Source organism: Aquila chrysaetos, chromosome 3 (genome assembly GCF_900496995.4).
Source record: "Aquila chrysaetos chrysaetos chromosome 3, bAquChr1.4, whole genome shotgun sequence".
In the NCBI taxonomy this organism is placed as follows: Eukaryota; Metazoa; Chordata; class Aves; order Accipitriformes; family Accipitridae; genus Aquila; species Aquila chrysaetos.
Window position 1 is genome coordinate 790,978 of NC_044006.1, and position 24,991 is coordinate 815,968.

Genomic DNA, 24,991 nt, shown 5'->3' on the forward strand with positions numbered 1-24,991 from the left:
TGGACATGGTGGCGGCTGACCCTGTAGTGTTCAGAAGAAAGCATGGCTGCTTAGCAAAGAAACCGATGTTCGCTTTCTAACAATGTCAGATTTCTTGGCACCCTCCACCCCGAGACCTTTCTTTGTGCTCCTCAGTAACACCGCAATGAAGGCAAGCTGCCCCAGCACCTGCTGTTCAATATTTCACCTCGCTAGGTCAACAGCAAATGTAATCAAGTATATGGGGAAACAATTAAAATGGTATATAAAACAAAGTGTCCACACAATGTCCTGGTTTCCAGCCCTCTTTACCAACTTCTGTCCCATCAGCTTTGACTGTGAGGATATATAAAGCCAGCACAAATCCTTGGTGAGGCCACAGCAAGACACGAACTGAGTTAGAAGAATGGGAAGACTGGCCAGGAAAGGTAAAGATGCATTTGCAATTAGATAGCTTGATATAGGCATGGCTTGTACTTACTTTGGTGTGTCTCTGTAAGGGTCAGTTCTCATCAGAAGTCCACCCTCTGCAAAATCTGATATAAATCTGTATGTTTTCTGCAGGTTAAACTTTCTGAATTACTTGTTTTCTTAATACTGTAAGAGTATTACAAACATTATAAATAATTCTCAAATGGTTTTCAGAGAGGTAGATAACACTTTCACCTTTTTATTTTATTTCAGCCTCCTCCATAACTTCCGTTTGTTCCTCAGTCAATTTTAGCTCCTGTTTATTTGCTAGTTTTATACCAGTTGTGGGCCATTATATGCTCTTCAGCAGGCATAATATGGCTGCAAGCACCACTCTAGCTTACAGACTTGCAGGGGGTTTTCAAGGCTGAGCCTCCTTAGTTAGTGCTTTTAAATGCCCAGGCACCACACGAGAGCTATGCGTTGTTATTGCACGAAAGCTGCCGAGCTCGGGACCACAAGCCCGACCCAGGAGTGGACCCGCGGCTCCGTGGCCGGGCCGGGGCCACGCCGCTCTGACCGGGCTGCTGCGGGTGCCCTCCTCTTCCAGGCATCAGCATGGCGAAGCTCCTCACCCTGAGCATCCTCCTGAGCCTCCTGGTCCCCGCTCACACCACCAGGACACCCGACTGCGGGGGCATCCTCAGCCCGTCAGGACTGAGCTATGGTAAGTCTGGACCCCGTACCTCCCCCGCCGTCAGCAGGGAGGGGAGGCAGCAGCATCTTTCAGTCCAGTGACAAAATACCAAACACTGTCACCAGAAACTTATGCCGTTAATCAGCTCGCTTTCATCATCCCCTTTCTATAGCTAGTAACAGGGATAGTTAGTAAGGGATAGAAGTGTGTCACCTGGGTGGATTTCAGCCTGTCCATCTCTGTGCATCAGACCACAAGCTCCAGAGAGTCTCATAAAATATCTGCCTTATTTTACAGTTGCTGAGGTTTCAAAGCCACACGCGGAGACAATCCTCAGGCAGGACCTAATGGCCCCGACAGTCCCAGACCTGTTTCTCGGCTCCCCAAAGCCCAGCGGGTGAGTCTGCGGCTCTGCCTTGCCCAGGCTTTGCCACTGTACCACCGGTTCATGCTGGCATTTAGCCGGAGTGCTTTGAATATCATCACAAAAGGCATTTTGCCAGCAAAATCCTCCTGGAGACAACACAGCTGTTTGCCAGAGCGGTTTAGAAATGAGCTTCTGGCTCCTCCATTGGGTTCTAAGGGCAGCGGCCCCAGTGCCACCCTTGGGGCACCGATTCATCCGTGCGCTGTGCAGCTCTCACGGACTTTGGGGGTTTGCCCACTGTGAGAGCAGCCAGGGGTTGCACATCAGTCTGTGCTGGTCTCCACCTTCATTTCTGCTCCAGCAGGAACCAAATTAACTCCGTCAAAGTCACCGAGCTGTCCCTGTCACTCATCCCCAACGCCGGGCTGCGGCTGACCATCGATGTGGACCTTGGCATCACGCCCGCACCGTGAGTGCCACGGCCGCGGGGCTGGAAGCAGCCCAAGCTCCCGGCCGGAGCGATGGGGCCGCATCCAGCACCTGCCGTCTGCCTGTGGGAGCAGGGGGGGGCCGGGGCAGCCCCCACGCTCCAGCCTCCGCCTCTCCTCCCCTGGCACAGCTCGACCACCAAGGTGATGAGACTGTCCATCCTGGCGGACCTCCACGTGGAAATGAACCCCGAAGGGAACCTGGAGCTGGTGACCTCTGCCTGCAAACCCACCGTGGAGGAGATGCAGAGCACCGAGGAGATAGAAAGGTCGACCCCACCGTTTTCCTTGTTATAGGATCTGGGTAATGGGGGAAAAGAAGAAACTGAGGCACAAGCATTTCTAGGCAGGAAGGTGGTATGATTAAAATCTGCTCACTGCCCTAAAAGCTTACAAAGGTTAACGCAAAAACTTTATCTTCACGGGAGGAACTTTGTTCTGCTTGCAGGGTTGGTTTTCCCCCATTTTAAAAGAGTTTCATTCTCTCATAAGGGAGCAGATCTTTTAGTGTAGCAGGAACATTTTTATTGCAAGTCCAACGGCAATTCTTCAGTGTTTTAGGATTCTGAATGGTAATCATAGCTTAATAGATGATAGAAAGTAACGGTAATACTGTCTCTGGATGCCTTTTGTGTCAGATAAAAGATGCTCACCTACCCTTGGCTGAGCTGGTTCTCGTCTAACTTCTTCCGTTCTGTTGTTTTCATCCAGCAAGTCCTCTAGTTCAGATGTGGACAAGGAGATTAACATTGATAAGGTAAGATAAAGTTTGTAAAGGCATGAGACAAAGTTGCATAGTTGTGTAAGAATTGGAGCACTTTAAGTCAACCTGGTGCTTTGCCAGGTCTCCCCCGCAGCCCTGCACGTGGGGCGAGGAGCAGCAGCCCCGTGGTCACCCAACGTGGGTGTCTCCTGGCTGCGGCACGGCTGGCCGGTGGGGACACAGGCGTTGGAGGCATTTGGGGGATGCCCGATGCCAGCAGACCCCCGTGTTCCTCTACCACCTCTCTTTTTTGTTCTTTATTCCATAGATTTGCCTGGAAGTCTCCAAATTGCTGCTTTTGCCAAATGAACAGCTGATATCTCTGACAGGTGAGCATTTGGCTTTTAGTCCCGTTTCAGACTAAGGGCTTTGGGGCTCATTTTGGAGCAGGTCATGAGATGGGATGGGCTCCCACCCGGCAGCAGAAACCCAGCAGCATCGGCTCCACCGCCGTCATCTCCACAGGGACCCACTCCCCTCCCTCTTTCCCTGTCTTTTTACGCGGGGAAACCCAGACTCTCCCCAGCCCCAACCTGCCGTCACTGCTCCCCTCCTCTTTCTGACCATCCCTCTGCTCGCTTTGCAGCTCAGTTCCCCATCACGCCAAGCTGCCAGGTCCAGTACCTGCCCCTGGCTGCACCCGTGTTCTCCGAGCAGGGAATCACCATATCCTTGCAAGTAAGTCCTCCCTTTCCAGCACTCACAGCCCAGCTCCAGGCTTTGGGAGAGCTGCTTCCTCCCAGTGCTACGTGTCCCGAGACACCTCAAACTCTTTTTCTCCTTGCCTGTGTCCCTGCAGACAACTTTCCAGGTGGCGGGGATGGCAATCCCCCTGCCAGTCAGCCCCGTGCCGTTCAGCATGCCTGAGCCGGTGAGCTCCAGCCCTTCCCACCTCACCCTGGCTTTCTCTGAGCACTTCTACACCAGCCTCTTCTTCGCCCTGGAAACAGCTGGAGCCTTCAACACGACCATCCCGGTGAGCAGAGCAAGCAAGCAAGGAAGGAGTAGAAAATATGCATTTGGAGGGACAGCCCTGCCCCACAAATGGTTTGGAGGAGCCGTGTGCCCTGCAAAGAAATGAGAGTGTGTCTCCGAGCACCCATGGGAGTCGCAGCCCCTCGCCCCCAGCCTCCCAAAAATATTGTTGGTCTAGCGATGCATGGAGAATTTGCTGCAAAAAGTAACCAGAATGCTGCTCCTGGCACGTGCTGGTGTGCAGGAAGGCTCCTGCACATACCTGTGCATGGCACAGTGCTCACCGCAGGGTCCACGCAGCCGTGCTGGACACGAGCCCCAAGCAGCCGTCAGTCAGATCACAACCTGTGTGTTTTGTCTTTCAGAGCCCACTGACCACCGCCACCATAGCACAGAAGATTACTCAGGTTCGTTGCTGTCGCTCCGAGAGGCACGGCCCCAACTCGGGCAGTGCCCCCCAGCCGCCTGCCCACCACCCCGAGGGTGCAGGGGACGGCAGCCGTGCCCAGAAATAACCCCCCTCCCTCGGCAGGTGGGCTCCCTCTTCCAGGAGGACCTACCGGTGATACTGCGAGCCGTGCTGAGGAGCTCACCTGGGGTGGTGCTGGAGGAAGGCAAGGCAGCCCTGAAGCTCTTCCTCACCATCCACGTCGGGGCGGGATCACCGGCTTTCCAGAGCTTCCTGAGCGTGAACGCGGTGAGTGTGCCCCGTAAGCGTGCCGAGCGTGTTTTGCGAATGTGCTCTGCGAGCATGGGGAGCGTGCCCAAGCTGCACATGGGCAATGCCCTTTGCTCCGAGACCCGGCCGGATTGCAGCCGTTGCAAGGGGCTGATTTAGCCTTTACCTGTCGCAGCACTCCTGGTCCCGAGCAGCGTTTGCCTCTGCTGCATCGAGCAGGGCGTGAGGAGCACGTCGCAGGTGGCAGCACACAGATGGGTTCATCGCATCCCACTATTCAAAGCTGAAACGGGGCCGTTTGCTCACTCTGATCCTGCCCTCTCTTTTCCCCTTGCAGGATATATCTGCAGGACTCCTCCTTAGCATCACCGACACAAGGATGACAATCTCCACAGCGGTGATAGAGTAATGAACCCAGCTATGCTCCGCGCCCTCGAAGGGGATGCGTCCCAGTCATATCAGGGAAAAGAGAGGCAAAGCGGTCTGGGGAATTTCTCAGCTGTTATGGTTTGGGCACTGCAGAGGTAGCTCTATCCTGAGGGAAACAGTGAGACTCCGGTGACGTGGTTACAGAGAAAGTGGAAATTGCACCCGTCCACCCTCTGTGTTCAGCACAGCCGTATGCAGGCGACCGGCACCAACACCGACCGCCTCTGCCTGTTCCTGCCGCACCATCGGCACCGCTGCCGGGGAAAGCACACGCTCAACCGCCCCACCTGCAAACACAGCCTGCAGCTGGGGGAGCTGCGGTGTGCCCGGCCACGGCAGCGCCTGCGGCTGCCCATCGCCGCAGACCCTGGCCCCGCAGCATCCCACGCCGCAGCCCACTCACCCCAGCGCAGCCTGCCCGCTTCAGCAGGGTCCCAAGAAAGCTGTTCAGTCTGGGTCCTGGGAGCCAAAACGTCCTCCAGCCCTTGCTGCTGTGCCTGGGGGGGGGTGGGAATTAAGGCTCCAGCCATCTGCTCAGATGCGCCCAGCCACCAAGTTCACTGCTGGCTTGGCCCTGGACTCAGCCGTGCTGTTTGGGGGAACGTGAAAGTCACTGCTTATTACAACTTATTACAAGCAACTCCTATGCTGCTCTTTGTTTTCCAGGGATATTGAACTCAGCCTGGCTGCCTCCGACGTGGGTCCCGTGCCGGTAGGTGCTCCCAGTCACGCACCCCACAGGTGACCGACCAACGGCCGCATCCCTCCTTGCACCGTGTTGCTGTGACTTGCTGAATGCAACAGCCCCTGCCTTAGCACCGTCCTCTAACAGCCTGGTCACCCTCAGTGGTACCAGCCAGCTTAGACTGCCCTAAACCACCCTGGGCAGCAGTTATCAGCAGGGAAATATTTACTTTGAGTGCTCGCCGCACCCTGCAGAAGGGAGATGCAGGTCCATGTCGGACTAGGAGAGGTGCAATGAGCATCAGGACCTCTCTCTTGCTGGTCCCTGCCCCTCTCCTGCTTTAGAGTCACGCCATAAGTAAGCTGACTGTGGATTTCCCTTTGGCAGGCTGCCTTACTGGAGGAGTTATTTTTGCCCACAATCCGTGAGGAGGTACCGGCTCAGATGAACGGTGAGGAGCCGGCAGTTTTGCAGGGGTGCTGCCGCACCGGGTGCACAGCGAGGACAAAGGCAGCACCCAGTTGGCAACTTTCCCTCTTTTTTTTCCTAGTGGTCCTGAGCGAAGGCATATTCCTGCCCCACGTCTCCAGCTTTACCTACACTGACGTCAGCATCGTGATTCACAAGGTAAGAAATAAGACATTTAAATTGCTCCCTGCTATGTTTGATTTAAAGGGAACCCAGGAGCAATGCTTACCTCCTGGCTCCAGAATAAATCAGAGCCTGCTCCTCTAGCCCTGTTAACCCGCAGAACCAAGTTTCATCGCTTTAAATAGGCATAGTTCCTCTCTACCCCCACTGACATGAGCAGTAGATGTGTTGGAGGGGCCATTGGCCGGCGGAGAGCCCCGGGCAGGCTGACGTGAGCCACATGGGCACTTTGCTCAGCCCTCGTTCCTCCCCTCGCTTAGGACTACGTCTTGGTCCCCTGCAACCTCGAGCTACAGGCGAGGACCGGAGAGCAGACCACCGTGGGCTGAAGTCTGGTGTCCAGAATAAAGCAGCAGCAAAATTGTTCTGTTGACTTAAGTCATGCTTTGTGTTTTGTCACTGCTTGAAATGCTGAAAATCTTCTTTCTTGCCCTACTAAAACAACACTTTCTCAGATTTAGGATAACAGCATCATTGCACCAGTGGCTTTCTCTTCCAGTCCTGCTCTTGGTATTTTTGTTGCACAAAGAGGATGGAGTGTAACAATGTTCCATACTTTAATTAAACATTTCTCTTTCATACTGCATTTTCTGGTATGACTATTGACTTTTTTTCCCCTCAACAATTTGTACCCAAAGACAGATGAATTCTGTCTTGCTAAGAACTGGTACCAGTACAGCTGTTCAGACCTTACATTTAATTAAGGGAGCATGAAAATTCCACTAATTTATAAGGATGCTAAGCAGCCCCATGCCTCTCAGCTGCAGAATGACATGGCCCCTACCAACAAGAGATCTTTCATCTGCTTTTCCTCCATTTCTCGTGTTACTATGGGAACATTACGGCTGGTGGTTTTCCCTGGGTCAGAAAGAAGGGGAAAAAGAAAAAAAAAAAAAAAAGCAGTCTGCACAATGGTTTCTAATTTTAGACTTGAAGGCAGTTATATTTTCAAAACTATACTTCTGACAAAGCTCATCACAGAGAAAATGCTGAATGAAACGTGACTGCACACATACAGACAGTGCCACACACCGGCTCGGCACGCGCCCGCCCAAGGGCAGCAACGGCTGCATTTGTCGATAGTGAATGCTCTCTCCTACTGACCAAACACGCCTCTGCACTCGAGAGCTTGTTCAGGAAACTACACGGCGGGGGAAAAAAACCCACAACAGACTCGAGTGTCCAAAATGGAAGGGTGGGCTGGTAACAGAGCTCCGAAAGCCGCTCGAGTCGCTCCACCGCTGCGTGCTGTTGGCAGCTGCCTCCGGACGGGTGAGGGCATCGCTGCGCCGATGCCCAGGAAGAGCACCCTTACTGCTGACTCTGCAGCTCTCATGTGGGCTCTGCAATGGTGATGCCCATGAAACCATATTAATTATATATACATCTGCTTTCATTTGCAACAGCTATACGCTTCATTTCTAGCCTCTAGAGCTGCTGAAAAGCACTTCAAAACCTCATATTTCAGAGACTCAGAAAAAGGAGAGCAAACAAAACAAGCCAAGTTGATTTATTATAAGGAGTAAAAAACCCTGAAGGTTTATATGCCCAGCTCAGGGACCTGACTAATGGTTTTAATGCCCAAAGTTGGCAATAGCGGGAACTGCTCCTAATAAAAGTTTCCTGGTAGCGCTGCAACCATTATTCTTTGACTAATATATCTTAAACCAGTTTCCCAAAAGGCATAAGCTACAGTAGTAAAAAGATGTATTTATCCACCAGTGGATATTCTGGCTTTAGATTTTAGAGCATGGCTCTGCATCTCCAGCATAGGGTTGGGGTGACAGGAGCTGCACACCCCGACTCCCAGCCGCACACGTCCTACCTAGGACCAGCTGCAGGCTCGGAGGCAGAGCTGGCTTACGCTGGAGAACTGGGGTCTTCTGCTGCTCCCTCCTGTCACCCGATTTACTGAGCCCCCCCCCAGCACAGCTGCATCCGCAGGAGACAGCCAGTGTTGTCCCCAGCAGTCATTTTGGATTCACCTGGAAAAAGACATGCTGAAAAAAGTGTTTGTATTAGTGTCCTTGGCATAAACAAAATCCATCATTTTCCTTGGCAGTATCCCAGGGTCCCACAGGAATAGCCGCCGGTGAGACACGGCTTCCCTTGCTGGAGGCACATGGAGCAGGACATGACAGCCGGACGGTTCAAACGCTGGAGAAACAGAGATGAGCCCCTTCGCCAGCCCCTGTGGAGCAGCAGAGGAATGAAGCTTTACCAGGACATTGCTGGAACAAGGGCTGGAGAGCCCGAAGTCCCACGCACAGCCCGGGTAGAGCAGCCAGTCCATCACACCCCACTCCTGCTGCTCACCCATAAAAAGACTTTCTAGCATGTCAGGGTGCTGGCATGCTGGAAAATGACTATTTAGTGGGTTTTCCACTGTGGACAGGATTGTCCCAGTTCTTATGAATTGTGATTTGCAGTTTGCCGCTCTGGATTTACTCCTGAGCCCACGAGCAATTCAGAGCACTAGATTTACAAGTTGCAGAAGTAACAAGTTACACCAAGGAGATGCTGCCTTTTCCTTTTGAAAAGGTTCCTCTGCTCCTTCCTGCCCAGCCCTGTGCAATAAACGGCTTGACGGAGGCCAGGCCCCGGGAGGAAAAGCCGTTTCCATATGCACAAGAAGACTTTTCCACTTTTCCGCCATCCCAGGCTCACACAGCCCCTGCCCTGGCTCTGCAAGACCATGAGCTCCCCAGTTACACACTTCCCGCTGCCTTTTCTTTCTCAAGTCAAACAGACCCCTGGGACAGTGACTGATCACAGATTACTCTGTAGCATGCCAGCAAAATTAATCCCCTCCAGCAAACCAGAATGCACACAGAAGTGCTGGCCAAAAGAGTGCACAAAAAAGGTGCTAAACTTTACTTACTGTACAGAAGGTGTTTGCTCAGGAACCAGAACAAAACCTTGTACAAACAAAGCCTGTTATGCCAACCTGCGGGCAAAAAGGATGGATGGAGAAGCCAAGCCCAATCAGTCCAGTAACCCCGAGGTGACACAAAGCAAGCTGCAAGCGCTCCGGCTGTGCGGCTGCCAGCGCAGGTCAGCGGGGCTGCTCATCCTGCCCCCCGGGGAACGGGGTCACACAGCCCCCCGAAACCCCGCTCCGCCAGCACCGCGGGCATACCGGCATCAGAGAGCACGAGCAGCAGGGGTTGAAGCTCCCAGCTCACGAGCACGGTCCAACAGTCCACGGCGTTCCCTCTTGTTCACTCCACGCTTCGCAGAAACTCCTCACCCGTGTGGTTTAGCTGGTTCCAGGGCCAGCCGCAGCACGCTGCTTGAGCGGGGAGTCCCATCACCACACAGGAGCATCATTTCTGCCTGGGGACAGGGCAAGGTCCATGTTACCAGCAGTTGAATGGCCTTTGGAGAGCATGGTCCCACTGGCACCATCAGCCTGCACGGGGCTGGGAACCAAAGGAGCCATTCAGACTCGCCAAAACACTGGTCTTCAGCGTTACCGTGTACTTCAACCCACCCACAGCCCCTCTGCTGTGACACAAGACATGCCAGCCCATGCCGTGACAGTGCGCAACACCCAGTTTGTCATTTGCCACAGCACAGGACAGCTCTGGGCGGTTTGCATGAACTGGGACTGCCGACAGGTCCAGCAGGTCCTCTGCTGCGTTCAGTGACTCCTCTGCAACATCTCACTGTGATGCTGGAAATTAATGCAACAACCAAGGACTTTGGCCCGGCAGATATTGCACTATTCTTACCTTTAGGCAGAAACATAGAACAGGATATTGCCCCTGTCCATTACCTGATAGGTGCTAGACTTCCTCCACGCATCACCCGTGCTTTAGCAGTGACGTACCACCGTTAGCTTTGGGGACACTAGCAACAAATAACACACTAGTAATAACGTCTAGTGCTGGAGAAAACAGATGTTTGAGAGGCCATTTAAGAGCTCAGATTTATTTATTTTTTACCCAGAATCATTTGTTTTTCTGAAATAAAAAATGCCTGAATTCTTTTCCCTGTGACGTGCAGAGACCAACTGACTGTTACATCAGTTTAAGCAGATGTGGACTACTGCAGGCAGATGAGTGTGCTCCAGTGTTATCATACTTCTCAGTTATCTGGTAATGAAGTTTTCCCTTCAGGTTCTATTAGGAAATGGTTAATGACCTTTGGAAATTCGACTTCATTCTGATTTCTGCTTGTGGGTTAGCATTTGGCCAGTAGGTTACCTGGCCAGGAGCAGCCACTAAAAATCCAAGTGTTTTTTTCCTCAGGAGGTTTCAGTGGAAAAAGTTTTCCAACTGAAAACCAAAATATCAGTTGTCACAAAGGAACCAGATCCCATAGCTGGAGGCAGGACAGATACCTGCCCTGAGAAGCATCAGAAACCAGAACCTCATTCCAAGCACTAAAAAAGTAGGAATCTTTATTAAGAGAGTTACATGACAAATGTATCCTGAGCTCCCACTCAGCACTTCATGCCCTTCTGAACGTGGATGGTGACATTGACTTAGAAAGCCATATGCAATTTTTTCATTATATCAAGAACAATTTTCCCTCAGAACAAAGTTAACAATTCCACTGCAGCATCACATGCAACTACTATAACTGTGACCCCAAAATCATGCTAATTCCTCTAAATAAATATTTGTACACAGAGCTGCCTATTGAGTTTTGGCTTATGCAAGTATCTTAGTACTCACACAAGCCAATTAACTTTAAATTGTCTTAAATGTTATCAAGAATCTTGAATCAAGTTTAGAAAAGAAAAGTAGATAATGCCATTCTCGATGTTCCATCCCCGCTGGTCTGTCTTCCTCTTTCTCTGCCCAGAAAGACCTCTCCGTGCCTTGTACTCCCCAGCTCACACCAGAACTACCAGCAGGCCCTGAAGAAGTGCAAGGAGCGACACATCCACGTTATTTCCCGACTTCGAGGGATGCTGGTTCACAACAGCTTGTTAGCAACACACAGTGAACATAAAACCCTCTTGCAAAAATCCTTATGACAAATTTGTAATAAGGGGGGCACAGTACCCTTTGGGAAGTGTCGGAGAATATCCCAGCTCCTCTGGGACATCTCCAGGATGCACAGGACTGGAATTTGGTGCAATTCAAGACACTTTGAATGGTGCCACGCGAAAGTGCTTGCCAGACTCCCTGGACCCACATCAGAGCTGCTCACAGAGAGTTCTCCAGAAAGAAAAGGCAGCCTGAATGGGGGAACCAGGACCTTCCCCAGAGGGGCTGAACATTGATCATTGCGTACCTCGTTCGATAATGCTCGTGGGCACGAAGTACTTGGGCAGCATTTTCTGAGCTGAAGGAGGTCAGACAGAGCAACCCTTTCTGGCCTTTCAAGGCTTAAAATCTATGGCTCTTGCACACTAAACCACCATTGGCAGGGTCCTGTTACAGGAGCCAGCTGCTAGAAACAGTCCCAGTGACCTGCACCAGTGCCTTGCAGGAAGAAATAGCCTTTCCAAACACTTACCGCTAATATCTGAATATCCACTTTTATTAAGGGAATGCCCAGCACGTTTGGCAGAGGGATCCCGATACCCAGAGCACCTGCAGGGGACAGACAGGTCCTCACACACTGCCGGAGGGGTGAGCCCAACTCCCACCCCACGACAAAGCTGCTCCTGGGGAGGGTGAAGGGAGCAGAGCTGCTCAAGAGGCACGGACTGCAGCACCACCACACACGATGCCTTTTGGTTTTCCTTACATTCTCTGCCACTAACTGTTGCTGGGACCCTTAGGGCTGAAGCTGGGGTAGACGGTGTAAGAATAAGGTTGGGACTTTTAACCACAGCCTCAAAATGGGGACTGCAGACCTTTAGTTGCTCCAACTCTCCTGCTACAGCTTTCAATCGTGCACACATACCCATCTCCCCTCCTCAATCAAAGCACTCCCAATGTTACAGCTATCCCGGTCACCTTACCATTGATAAGAGGCAATAAGGTTTCCGCCAGCAGACTGCTGCAGTGTGGCTTCAAGTTCGAGATCTGAACCAGAGAAGGAACAAGCGCGTGAGCGGTGCTGCCAGACATACGACGGCGGCAAGCACAGCCCAGCGCTGCAGCTGGAAGACAGCCAGTCCTTGGGACTGGAAATCACTTCCCACTGACACAGCAAAAGAACAAACAGTCCCTCTTTTCTTTAAAGCGAATCTACTTTTCTTCCTCGATTTGTATTTGGTACTTCCTTTGGGAAACTTTCTACCAGGTAAAACTCCTGCTGGAGCTCCGTGTAAGCTTTGCCCAAGCAGGCATGAATAAACAAACAGAATTCAGGCTTTATATTTGCATTATTAGAAAAGGCAGAAGAAAAAAAAAAAGAAAAAAGCAACAAAAGAAGAATTGCTATGACCTACAAAGTAGAGCAGCTAACAGCAAAGACCATCAGCAGATGTAATCCATCACAGCCAGGACACGTTACAGCATCACACAGCCACCATGTGTGTCCCTCCTTCCCCAAAGCCACAGGGCACAGCGCTTGGCCACTCTGCCCACCTAGGAAAGCCTAGACTGGTACGAGAGACTTACGTTACTGATGCCAACATCAGAGGACTCCAAGGAGAGGGAAGTGCTGCAGGGAAAGGAAAGCAAACAGCACGTCAGATGCCAAGGCACTGGCCAGAGCTCACGGATCCCTACTGTGAGACCGCTGCCACCTTCTAGTGCAGCATTACTCAGCCCATGGGCAAGGGATCCCTGCAAGGCATCCATAAAGGGATCACAATATTGTAACACAAAAAGCAGGCACTGCCACACTTGCAAGAGAGAAAAGAAAATAGGAAAATAAAAGCTTCACCTAATTTTTATTTGCTTGTAAATGAAGCAGCACTGCAACAGGGCACACACCAGCTCCAGGCTTCCCTTTCCCTCTCCCGTGCCCAGGTAGTTATTCATTTTAGGAAAAGGAGTCAGCTCCTGTTTAGCTGAGAGCAGAGCTTCTAGAAAAAGCATCCAGTCTGGATTTGAAGATCATGAGCTCTGAAGAATTTGCTACAGCTCCTAATCTATCATTGCAATCACACATCTCCATAGCTAAAACGTATGCTTTATTTCCACTTTGAATTTCTCTTTTCTACTTCTATTGAATCTTGTTATATCTTTGTCTATTGAATTAAAAGCCCTGTGATGCATTTCTGTTCTCTATATTGCTGCATACAAGCTATGCCAATGTTGCTTCTAAATCTAGCTCTTTGACAAGCTAAACGGCTTGAAATCCTCAAACCTCACACTATAAGGAATGCTTTCCAACCTTTAATCATACCTTGACTGGCATTAATGACAGTACTTTCCTTTACTCCTTTATCACTCATGTCCAATATCAGACATCTCAAACTACTGCCCAGGATGAAAGTCAAGCTGACAGTCTTACAATTATTCAGGTTACCTCATTTCTCCTTGTTATAAAACTGACACAGACTTTTCTGCCAGTCTCCTAAAACTTTCCCACTGCTGTAATGTTTCCTGAAAGTCAGCAATACCTGTCCACCTCATGCCATCAGCCAGGTACGAAATTCTCAGATTCAGGAAAGGAAATGTCTGTCTCACAGACATTGAAAAACATTTCAAGTCAGCAGCTCTGGAGCTAAACGTCGCAATGCAGAGAATGTCACCAGCCTGTAAAAGGGCAGCACTGCCCGGCTTTGTCACAGCCGGCTTTGTGCCACACTCCTGTCCCATCTGCCATAGTTCCAGCAGCTCCAGCAGTGCTGTGTCACCAAGGGACACGCTGTTACAGCGCTCGGAGCATCCTTGATTAATTGCAGCCCTTCCTGCTGTCCTGCTCTCTTCTGGCCACTGCTTCCCAGAAAACTCAACCTGTACCCTGAGCTCCGGGAAAGCCGGAGTTTCCCAGGACAGCTGAACACCCAGGGCTGTCTCAGGGGAGCGAGCAGGCTGGGGCGTTGCAGCGGGTTTTGCTTTGAGCAGCGCAGCCGCTGCGGGGACAGCCTACCTGCCCAGGGACAACCCCAGCACCAGTCTGCCTCCAGCAATCGACACGTGGGCGTTTAGACCAAGGTCCTGCAAGCAGACAGGGGAGGATCAGCCCGGGGAGACGTCCCCATCCCAGCCGCCAGTCACTCGGCTGGCTGCACGCTTCACCGGTTTGAGGTCTTTACATCCACACTTACGGCCTTCAGCAGCAGGAGGTTGAGGATGGGTCCATCTAAGCGCTTGATGAACACCTGAATCATGACCGAAAGCTCGACGGTGGCTTTGTTTTCTTCCAAGAGGATGAGCGGGTTCCCAAACAATGTCAGCTTAATGCTCAGCGGACTGGTCCCATGGCAGGTGGGGCACTGTGGGAATCAGGGATGCATGGATGTGGCTACCCACAGCCCACACACTGGCCAGGCAGGTGACCGGCAGTCCGCTGGTGGACTCTCACAGCCCCTTAATTCTGTAGGGCCTCCCCCAAGGTCACACAGACCTCGGACAAGCCAAATTTACAGAGCAAAGAGGTCTGGCAGCACAGGTCAGCACTCCTTGCTGCAGGCAGTAAGGGGCTGAGGAAGCAAAGGTGGACACGAAGGGGGCTGTGCCCGTAAGAAGGTGCCCGTGATGCCCAGGAAACGGGAGACACCAGACATTTATCAGCTCTTTCTGTCAATGGCTGTGAGCTGCGAGAGAAGGTGTTCCCCTGCTTAGGGAGCGGGAGAAGGTTGGCTACAGCTGATGGCACACGGGAGAGCGGGCACCGTGCAGAGCCTGCCGAGGGCTGGGCACAAACCTCTGGTCCCTCCACCCGCTCCCCTCGGCCGGTCGGGCAGCAGGGCACCCTCGAGCTGTGCTGACACGGCTCGGCTGCCGTGCGTGCTCAGCACGGCCAAGAGGAGGGGAGCAGAAGACTGGAGACTTTGGCAGCAGCACGCTGGCACATCCAGGTGCATCACTTGGATAAGCCTCCGACCTGGCGAGGTTTACACAAACCCTCGCGCCAGCAGAAGTTACTCACCCCAGCAGGAACGAGGGTTGTGATGGCTTCTTGCAGACGGCTGGCACCAGAGAACTGTTGGAACAAAAGTGCAAGCAGCCCTGATGAGCACTACAGCCGATTTCGGCAACACCCGTCCTGCCGGGGCCACCCCTCTCCCACTTGTGTCCCTGTTCCCAGACAGCTTGTTCGCACTCCTGGGGCCAGTCCCCCAGCCTTCATTCACTCGCTGTCCCCAGTGAAGCCCCAGGCAGCTCAGTCCCACGCAGACCTATATTACAGCAGCACACCGAGCCCTCTGCCTTCTCCATTGCTCCCCAGCTGCCTGGGCAATTCCTAGCTAGTCGTTAAGGTGAGAGCAACCAGCAACGGAAGGAAAAGTAACCCAGAGGCTTTCAACATTTGTCAGTGTGTAGACTGCTAATATTTCCCAGTAGAATTACAGATCGGAGGTACAGAAAATGCACACGCCTAGAGAATTGCATTGCATATACGAAGTTGCTTTTCTCAGTGACATTTTGCAGATTCCTTGAAATGGATTACGGACCTCCAGGAGTCCATGGCATAACCAGTACACAACTGGTTTCAACAGGTATCCCTTGGGGTGCCCATACAGAAAAAAGAACAGCTGATCGTTGCACGTGCTATTATAGCTTTCCAAAAAGAGCAGTAAGGAGGCAACTCCGGGGCTTGAGCATCTGCAAGCGAGCACATTCATACGCAGGCCCCAGAGCGGCTGCGTGCCGAGGGCCGGCAGAGGCTGTGCACGCCGTGAATCCATGCGCAGCAGCAACGCAAGCTGAGCTAAGGTCAGGCTGACGCCTGTCCCTTGCCACCTCCCCTGGCACGAAATACAGGTGCTGCTACACTCACGACTTCTGGCGTGCAGGTGAAGGTCTGCGGCGGTATCTGGATCAGGAGGGACAGGACTGCATTGAGAAAGCTCTGGCGCAGTCCCAAGACCAGAAGCTTGTCCAGCAGCGGAGGCAAAGCAGAGGGGGACGAGTCATGGGGGATGATGCTGCCTCCCACCTGCTTCACCGCACCCTGCAAAGAGAGGTGACACGGACATTAAACTGATCCTTCAAAGCCACGAGGCATGCCCAGATCCTCGAGACAGAGAGTGCAGGGTCTGTGCCAGCTGAAACAGCCCTCGCCTCGCCAGCAGCTTAGGGAAAAGCATTGGACTCGGAGCAATTCCCTCTATATTTAACGGATGAAAGGAGCTGATAAAGGCCAGAGTGTGTAACTGAGGCCTTCTTAGCTAATAACAGACTTTGGCCAAATCACATCTCACTGCTTCAGTTCATCCTTGAGATTTCACTCCAAGAGCAAACGAGCGGTGAAGGTGGTGCCAGCCCGACCGTCCCAGCCCTGCCTTCCTTCCCTCCAGTGCCCAGCCAGGCGTGAGCCATCCTCGGACTCCACAACAAACTTGCACTGATACCATCTACTTGCTAAGGAGACTAACTCTGTCTAGGGGTGGGGGGGGCAAAGACTAATCCCGATGAAGTACCTGCACTAAAGCAAGAGCAGCAGCGCTGATCGTACAGACTGCAGTGTTTGTTATTAGCCCTTGCTATTCTTTATTGCTTATGTCCCATTGCTTCTCACTAGCCACCTTCTTTTATTTGAGCTCTCCTGTTTGAAAGTACTGTTTGGTTTTTGCTGTTTTGTTCTTTTCCCAGTGAGACAGAAGTAAAAAATATAGCCATTAGCTTGGTAGCATTCACCTACCATAGACACTGAATAGTGAAGGCAAAAAGCAGTTAACACCCAGCCTGCAGGCAGGGTGAGGGAGGGGATGAAAACTGCTTGACCCAACAGTTATAAACAGCAGACACGCAGTTTCAGGCAGTCTCAGGATAAGTTTGCAAACAAAGCAAAAGAGGGCTTGAAGAAAAGTACACACAGTCACTTAGTAGTGATTTGGATAAGGATCTAAATATTTAGCTAGCATTTCCAGAACAAGTCATTAGCCCAGCTCCTCCACGTGATTGTACTGGAAGAAGACAACGGCTCCCACAGGATGAGGTGAACAGTCTGAAAGGCACCACGCTGTAGTCACGCTCGCAGGGTCCCGTCACCCAGTGTTAACTTACATCTAAGTCCAACCCAAGGAACAAGCCAGAGGTAAACGGGAGGCTGGCCAGCTGGTAGTGAATCGTTCCTGCCGTACCGACTGGGATCACCGCTTCATGGAGAAAAAAAGATCATTACAAGATCAGGAAATAAGCAGCAACACAAACTCCTCTCCTGACCCTGCAGGCCACCAGCCAGACCTCACACCCACAACCAAGTCCCAAGCATGCACTTCTGTGGGGTGTTCGCTGCTACTCAAAATGGCCAAAACATCCCCAAATTCAGCTTTGTGGGATCTGCCTTTAGAATATAGCCCATAAAGAGCATCAAAGATTAAAAGCTAAATCCAAGGGTGACGTATAAAAATGGCATAAGGAGGGTCAAGGTGCAGGCAGTTCACTTGGACTGCTGGGGTGTGAATTCAAGGTTCAGTAGCAATCCTGCAGAAGTGCAGCTCCTCCCTGGTGCACTTAAGGACTAGTCGTGGGAAAGTCCCACCACGGGACTGCAGGGAACACGGGAAAGCAGCACCTCATCCTCCATAAGAAACGCACCGTTGAGAGTGCCCAGGAGCTGGATGTTCACAAGGTTGACGACAATATCGACTACGGGACACAGCTGCAACACAAAGCAGAAATGCGACCGCTCAACCCCCCTCGCCACCCCTCTGCAGGGAGCCGTCACCCTACAGCCTGATCAGACCCACTCCTTTTAATCTAAATCCCCAGGGAAAAAGTGCTGCGTGGCATCAGGCAGCAGCTGGGATGCTGTGAAGGACTTGGGGGCAGCGGAGCATTCCTGGAGCTGTGGTACCGCAGCAAAGGGGACTGCTTTGATCTGGGGAATATTTCAGGCATCGCCCTGCAGGCAGAAACACACCGGCAGCAGCCAGGCTGGCCACGGGCATCCTTGCCAAGCAGCGCATACCAGTGACATGGGAAAGCAACACAGAAAGATGATGCAGCTTGCTGTGACCTCGTAACATGTTGTTCCTGATATTTCTGCATTTCAGCTATGAAAGGAGGGCAATCTTCAGGCTTACCAAACCGGGCAAAGTTGCTGTCAGCTGGTTAAGCACTATCTCGTTTACTGATAGGGACAGTAAGCTGGAAAGGAAAGAAAAAAAATTTCCGATCACTACAAACACAGCTCCAGGATAGGAGACCAAACATTCTCCAGCCTTCATCTTACACACTACTATGCCCTTAGCCACCCCTCAGGGACACTGCTGCAGCTACTACTGGCAAGAGCAGGGGCTGTGCAGAAGGCAGGGAGGGCAAGGAGCTGCTCCCCTCCACCAAGGGGAGAACTGGGCTAATTTCTGAGAATTGAAGGCTTCAGCACTTGGGGTGCACAGACATCATTGCACGAAAGGAGTGAGCCTCTCGCAGTGTAACCCGAGTTTGGTTGTCTCCCTCTGGTATTTAAATCAGTGCTGTAGTTAAGGGAAAGCGGAGCTGTTATGAAATACCTCCATGTTAGTTATGGGAAACAAACAATTTACATGTGGAATAACAAGAGGAGAAATGTGCTGTGTAACATTTCAGCACTGCTGCTAAATAGATCACTCTGGGACGCGTGCTGCCTGCAGGCAGCGCAGAGCCATTTACTTTTGATAATCAATATATTTCTGGACTATTGGGTTAGAACATGCAGCAGCACACTCGGCAAGCCACAGACAGCAGGAATACATAATGCATCTCATTATTTATGCCCAAGCTCTGCCTATAGACCCATCTGAGGAACTTCCATGAAGTCAATCACGTACATCCACGCTCCCCCTTATCCCACAGGGAGCTCACTTCCTGCAAACCATCGCTTTAATCCTGCTAAAACTTAAAATATGACCCCCAGAGTGGGTGAGCCGTGTTCCTCTATTCACTTACATAGTCTCTTTCAAACCAGCTGCTGCACTGATTGAAATATAATGCATAATGCAAAAATTAATTAGGAGAAATTCAATGAACCCGAAAAGTGAGTAATTCAAAAGCAATAAAAGAAAATATTTCCCATGATCAATTTACTGTTGCATTCATCAATACATAAAGTCAGTAAATTCTTTCTGCCAAGAATCTAATAAGGCTGAGCAAGAGATGGGACATTTGCATGGAATTACACACACCCACAGTGGCCAGACAGAAAGTCCATATGCCCAGCATCTTTCTGTGACAGCAGCCAAAGGCAGAGTATAAAACCAGGGCAAGCAACAGTACTGTTCTCCTAGAACACTCCCTGCCCTATTATTCCTACCCTTTGGGTATTGATTCAGTAGCTAAGTCTAAAGAAAGTGCATTGGAAGAAGTACCAAACCTCATACTTCAGATCTTAAAATTTCCACAGGAAAACAGGGCGAATTAACCCTCATCTTCCAACAACCAAATTTTTTGCCGGTTCCGCTGAAGCAACTGTCTTTGGCAATGGGAAAGAAATTACTTCCCTAAGGCCTGGCTCTGTATCAGCTTAGCACCGTCTGTGTTCTGGCAGACTGTCTAGATCATTGGATAAAGAGAACAGCATTGCATGCAATGGAAAACATAAATGAAAACATAAATCCACAGGCACTTACCCAGAAAGGAGCTTGATCTTTATGGCACCAAGAATGCAGAGGCAGTCTTCAATGACGACCTGGACTGTGCCCGATTCAAAATTCGTGCATTTAATGTTTGCTGTAATGTTCACATCCACTAAGATATCAATTAGTTCTGAAAGAAGGCCAACCAAGCTGAAAAAAAGTAAATGGGATTGAACAGATTTCATCTCTCAGCCTCTAACCAGAGAAACTCAGCAAAGCCAGTAGCAACAAACTGCACCTCCATCTCCTGCAATTTATTACAAATACCACAAGCCATCTTTTGGTGCCTATTCTGCTCTGTGACTTTATTATAGGTAAGAAACACCTAGAAGTCCATAAAAGCTGCAAAACGTTGCACAATAGGAAGCCTGTGGGTAGGGGTTTCCCTTAACGGCCACTATGAAACACCCCACTCACCAGTTGCCACTGAGCTCCAGCTTTGCGGCGATGGTCAGCTGGACCCCGATTCCTGGCAGCAGCACCACCGACAGCCTGGGGAGCCGAACCTTGACAAGGTGCAGGCTGCAAACAACAGCAAAAGCTGGCGCAAATTAAAAGCATCCTCTAACAGCTGAGCAGCTGTACCCACTGAGGAACCTACAGCGCCCACGTCACCACGGCCACCTCCAGCTGGAGACTCGAGTCTTATAAGCACAAGTATTGTAAGCAAGAGATACCAGCTCCAGGATGAGAGACAGGGTCTGCAGCTGAAACCCAAAAGAAGGCAACCAGAATCAGATTAGGGTAGAAACCAACTTTGCAGAGCAGTTGGCTTTTTCTCTCTGTGGCCCCTTCCTCCTTCTCTCAGGGCTGCCGAGCGTCTCAGATATCAACAGCATCAGAGCCGTCATTCTGCATCTGCATCCACAACCTGCGGCGCACTTCACCATCCACCTTGCTACCACACAGAAAACTGTTATTGGGTCAGAATTTCAGTATCAAAATAAAACAAGATAACTACTTGGGCCAATCATGCCAACTGCAGCTCAGCTTTTGTCGCTTCATAATTGATGGTGAAGGTACACTCACAGAGAAGCCCTTGCTCTCCACTTACCCAGTGATGCTGGTGGGAGAGTTCAGCAGACCCCCTTCACCCATGATGTTTGGGAGCACAAGGCCCTGCAGGTGCTGCTGGAGAAGCCCGTTCTGAAGTATGGCATCCGAGAGAACTGGAAAACATCTCTGCGTGAGGACCGGCACTTGCAGCAGTGACCTCTCTCCACTCAGTCAGATCTGTCCTGGCAAAGGCGTCACACAACAAAGCCCCACTGCTCCCCAAAACTCCTTATAAAGTCATTAGCTGTCTCAGTGCAGTCAAATCACACAGGAGATGATATTTTACAACGTGCGCTAAACCGAAGCTGCCGTTAGTGAATTAACCCGGAGGGATAGCAGTGGAGAGCATCCCAGACCTCCGACTTCAAGATTATAGTACAGTTGTGCACAACCAGAAATGACAGCAACCCCACTCGGTGGTTGTGCTTCAACTCACAACTTGCTTCCCATTTGTAAAGGGGTTTTGTTTGGGTTTTGGTTTGTTTTTTTTAATACGAGCAACTTGAAACAAGCCTCTTTTTTTTGCTGGAGCATTGCAAATGTAAACACGGCTGCTAAACTTCACAGCAGTGGTTTGCCAAACATCAGCTGCTCCAATATGGAGATGAGAAACTAAGACAAAATGAGGGAATAATCCAGATCTAGCCCTGAAATTCTGTATGGCCCTTTGGTGCTGAAACGTGTCCCAGTTCTGGAGCAGAGAGATTTCCCTGACCCATGAACCCAGTGATGGCTGTCAGAAGCTCTGAGCAAAGTCTGCAGCCCTACGGAACTATAAAATAAAGATGAAGACACTCAGGAGGTTTTACTCCACGTCACGGTCCCACGTAGCTTTCAAAACAAACGTAACCCATGTTTTCTAGTTACCGTTCTGCATTGCCCCTGGACTGACGGCACAGGACAGACCGGACAAGACTTCTTGAGAGGGCGAGAAGAGGCCACAGAAAAAGATGATTCCAAAAAGCTTCAACATCGTCATCTCCAGAAGACTCCCCTGCTGCAAGGGAGACATCAGAGTGAAAAGTGGGGGAAAAGGCTCTAAGAAGAGATCCCAGTGTCTTTATGAGGAAAGAGCTCAAGTAAGAAATCCCTCCTCTACTCTTTATCAAGCTCAAGACTGCTCGAGCCTGGGGCAGCAGGACCTTGTCCACATCCACACACGTGGACAGACTCCAAGTGTGGATCAATAAAAGCCCTTTCCTGGTTCTTTGTGACTGGCCCAAAATATCCTACATGTTCACACACAAGAAAGCCAAACTGCTTTTCCCCTGAACTGATGTTTAAGCAGTCATTATTTCTGTGTCCCTTAGATGAAATGTTACACTTGTTTTGGTAAGGGTCTTTGCCAAGGGAAGCATCTGAGGATTATTCCCGTTCTTTCTAACTTTCAAAAGCAAGAAAAAAAGCTCAAGTGATAAAAATAAGCTAGCTATAAAGTTATAGTTTAATAATTATTAACACAAATTTATTTATGAAATGCCAGACATAGGCAGATGATCAGGAGCTTGGTGCACAGCAAAATCTCAAACTAAAGAGGCCAAGCATTAGGCACACGATGCGCGCCCTTCCAGAGTTATAAGGTGATAACGCAGCTACCACGCAAGTCTCCCTGCCACCACGCAGCCTTCACCAGCCGAGGCTTTGGTGCATAGATGATGTTATTACCTGCATCAGCTGCAGTCAGCTGGGAAGGGCTCTCAGGTCCGCTTGGGCTCTTCTGGAAACCGCCAAGACTCAGCGTCGTCCTCCCTTTTTTTCCTGCAACTGAGATGGAAGAAGTTGCCCTTATATAAAAACTGCAGCCAACCAGACACACCTTTTCCTCACAACCTCCACGTCTCATGAGCAGGCATCCCTCTATACTCTTGCTCTTTGCAAGCAACACCCAGCTGCCACCTCCCTTGATTTATACGAGGTAACGTCACCGCTGACTTGACCGGTTGCCGTTTCCCTTTGCGGCCTGGATCACTCGGATGCCACTTTTCCCCCCCCTAGTCTACCTCAAAAAACATACCCTGTAATGGTGACCCCAGTGGGGATCCCCGTGCTTTGAGGAAACCAACTTTATAGGAAATCATGAGAATTACTGAAGCATCTAAATCTGACAGGAGACTGATGAGGCTGCCTGTACAGGAAGGCGGTGCATGGAACACATGGGCATGGATTCAAGGAGGCTTATAGTAGGAAACAATCTGCTTTTCCCAATCCCTGAGGAGTTGTGAGACTTATAATGCTCATCCCTGTTTCAAATGCAGCACTGGAAAAATATTTTCTTGACAAAAAGCAACGTGGAGAGGTTGCAGAAACCTGATAAATGTTGGCTTTGTTAAGACCAAGCTTCAAATTTATTTCAGTCATATCTGTAAAGAGTGTCACAAATTGACCATAAAAAATGAAGTTGTATTGAAATGTATAAAGCCAACAATAAATATAATTTTGAATAAGCAACACTTATGCTAGCTGAATGAGCCGAGGGCAGCAGAAATGCGTATTTCAAAGGAAAAATCTCATCCCTCAGCAGACACCTTGGCTGGGCTTCACGGAAGTTTCCATTGTGCAGGGCCCTGGGAAGATCTTATCTGGGGACTTTGTTCAGGTCTGGTCACCCATGCTCAAGAGGGATGGACTCAGACAGAAACCGGGCAGCAAAGGGCTGCCGCGATGACTGGGAAACCAGAGAGTGGCCAGCGCGCTCGGCCTCGTGGAACAAAGACGAGCAGAGATACGATCATTCTCCACAAACACAGGAGAGGGAGAGGAGAGGACAGACGAGCTGCTCGGGCTCAGGGACAATGTTGGCACAGGAACAAACACAAGCCAATACGTTCAGGTTGAAGTTAAGAGAAAGCTGCTACTACCACAGCGAGTTTTGGGCTAGCTTTCTCATGGGAATACAGAAGACAGCAAAAATAGTCTCAGGATGCTCTTCAATACCACACAAGGTGTTTTTTTGCGGTAACAGCGAAGTGCTTTCACCAAGCAGGAAGGTCCTTCAGCACGTGCTTCCAAGGACTCAGACTCAACGAAGCATCCCATCACAGAAACACTGTATGAGCTCTTGTTTTGTTTAACACGCACTCAGTCTGGACTGCATTTGGTGTGCTGGTGACAGTCTAGTCCCAAAACCAGGGAATGAAGTTAGCCCCTCTGAGAAGGCTGGAGCAGCAGAGCAAAGTCAAAACCATCTCCCTCAGAAGATGCATCCCAGCTGCCTGCTGAGATCATGACTGCAGTGCTTGGTCAGCAGGGAAAAAGACACAGAGCAACACTACAGCCCACCCTTCATGGGGTGCAACGTGCAGAGCCACGCAAGCGGGGTCCCTCCTGCAGCTGACCTCCCGGCAGCAGATCCCTCACCAGCACATCCCGGTGCCCGCATCCCATCACTGGCTCTAGTCCTGCTTTCCGCATTTTCTCCCCAGGTGTCTCAGGGTGATTTACACTTACTGTTTTTATTGCTGACTCTGCTGCTTGCCCCAGTGTGCTTTTACTGCCTGGGACAATCTATCTGCGTTTCTTCTTTTTTGTTCCCTTTCAAAGAGCCTCATCCAAATGCACAAAGCCGAGCGGTCATCATAAACGTCCACAGTGAAGCGTTCAGGAGACTCTGCTCCAGCCTTGTACACACTACAGGAGTATCACTGCTGGCAAAAGTCAGCTACTGAGCATGTACAAAAGCAGATTTCCAAATGGTTTCAGACATGCCACCATGTGTGCAACAAACACCCGAGTCGTTGTATATGCACAACACGACTGCACGCTCAAATCAGATAATCTCGCAGTTCAATGACAAGAGGCAGACATCTGTGTTTGTACCTGACACACATGTATTGTACCAACAGCAGCGAGCAGAAGCTGTAAGGAAAGCAGCACATTTTATACACCGCTGTAGATATTTCTTCTTGCTGTGCGAGTTTTTCTTATTCAGTCATATCCTTTGCCTCCCTCTCACGCGCCTATATTTCATTCTCTCCTTGCAGCAGTGATTTAGATATCACTTACCAGGAGGCTGAATTCAGTTCTGCAGTGACAAGGGAATATATATTAAAATGAAGCATTGCAAGAAATGCTAGAAGAGATTATCACAACACAAATGCTGGAAAGTGGAAGGGCTTATGGAAAGACTAACACACGCAGAGGAAAGACGCTCCGGAGCAGCTTCTGGCATTCCGAACTGCCCCGAGCTTGCGGCTCAGAAAGATGGCAGGTGAAACAGCAACAGGAAC

At 50.5% G+C, this 24,991-nt stretch overlaps 2 protein-coding genes across 2 annotated transcripts in view; one reads left to right on the forward strand and one right to left on the reverse strand.

Annotated features, from left to right (window-relative positions):
- The first annotated feature begins 385 nt into the window (after positions 1 to 385).
- LOC115339178 (protein TENP-like) lies at positions 386 to 6,541 on the forward strand. The gene is made up of 16 exons (XM_030008770.1): positions 386 to 407; positions 1,001 to 1,117; positions 1,385 to 1,484; positions 1,816 to 1,923; positions 2,074 to 2,211; positions 2,654 to 2,699; positions 2,974 to 3,034; positions 3,292 to 3,383; positions 3,505 to 3,681; positions 4,046 to 4,087; positions 4,213 to 4,377; positions 4,697 to 4,764; positions 5,455 to 5,500; positions 5,861 to 5,924; positions 6,024 to 6,100; positions 6,385 to 6,541. The coding sequence occupies exons 1-16, from the start codon at positions 386 to 388 to the stop codon at positions 6,451 to 6,453; spliced, it is 1,392 nt and encodes a 463-aa protein (XP_029864630.1). The 3' UTR covers positions 6,454 to 6,541.
- Positions 6,542 to 7,617: 1,076 nt separating this feature from the next.
- LOC115339162 (BPI fold-containing family B member 4-like) overlaps positions 7,618 to 24,991 on the reverse strand; it is a 33,623-nt gene continuing 16,249 nt past the window's right edge. Inside the window, exons 8-23 of the mRNA XM_041122772.1 lie at positions 22,431 to 22,529; positions 21,633 to 21,762; positions 20,764 to 20,878; positions 20,127 to 20,231; positions 19,704 to 19,859; positions 18,180 to 18,243; positions 17,692 to 17,755; positions 17,158 to 17,249; positions 15,929 to 16,102; positions 15,077 to 15,130; positions 14,253 to 14,420; positions 14,075 to 14,142; positions 12,652 to 12,694; positions 12,048 to 12,111; positions 11,597 to 11,673; positions 7,618 to 9,460 (exon numbers count right to left, since the gene is read on the reverse strand). Coding sequence (XP_040978706.1) covers positions 9,371 to 9,460; positions 11,597 to 11,673; positions 12,048 to 12,111; positions 12,652 to 12,694; positions 14,075 to 14,142; positions 14,253 to 14,420; positions 15,077 to 15,130; positions 15,929 to 16,102; positions 17,158 to 17,249; positions 17,692 to 17,755; positions 18,180 to 18,243; positions 19,704 to 19,859; positions 20,127 to 20,231; positions 20,764 to 20,878; positions 21,633 to 21,762; positions 22,431 to 22,436 — 1,470 coding nt within the window. The 5' untranslated portion in view covers positions 22,437 to 22,529 and the 3' untranslated portion in view covers positions 7,618 to 9,370. The remainder of the gene's footprint in view (positions 9,461 to 11,596; positions 11,674 to 12,047; positions 12,112 to 12,651; positions 12,695 to 14,074; positions 14,143 to 14,252; positions 14,421 to 15,076; positions 15,131 to 15,928; positions 16,103 to 17,157; positions 17,250 to 17,691; positions 17,756 to 18,179; positions 18,244 to 19,703; positions 19,860 to 20,126; positions 20,232 to 20,763; positions 20,879 to 21,632; positions 21,763 to 22,430; positions 22,530 to 24,991) is intronic.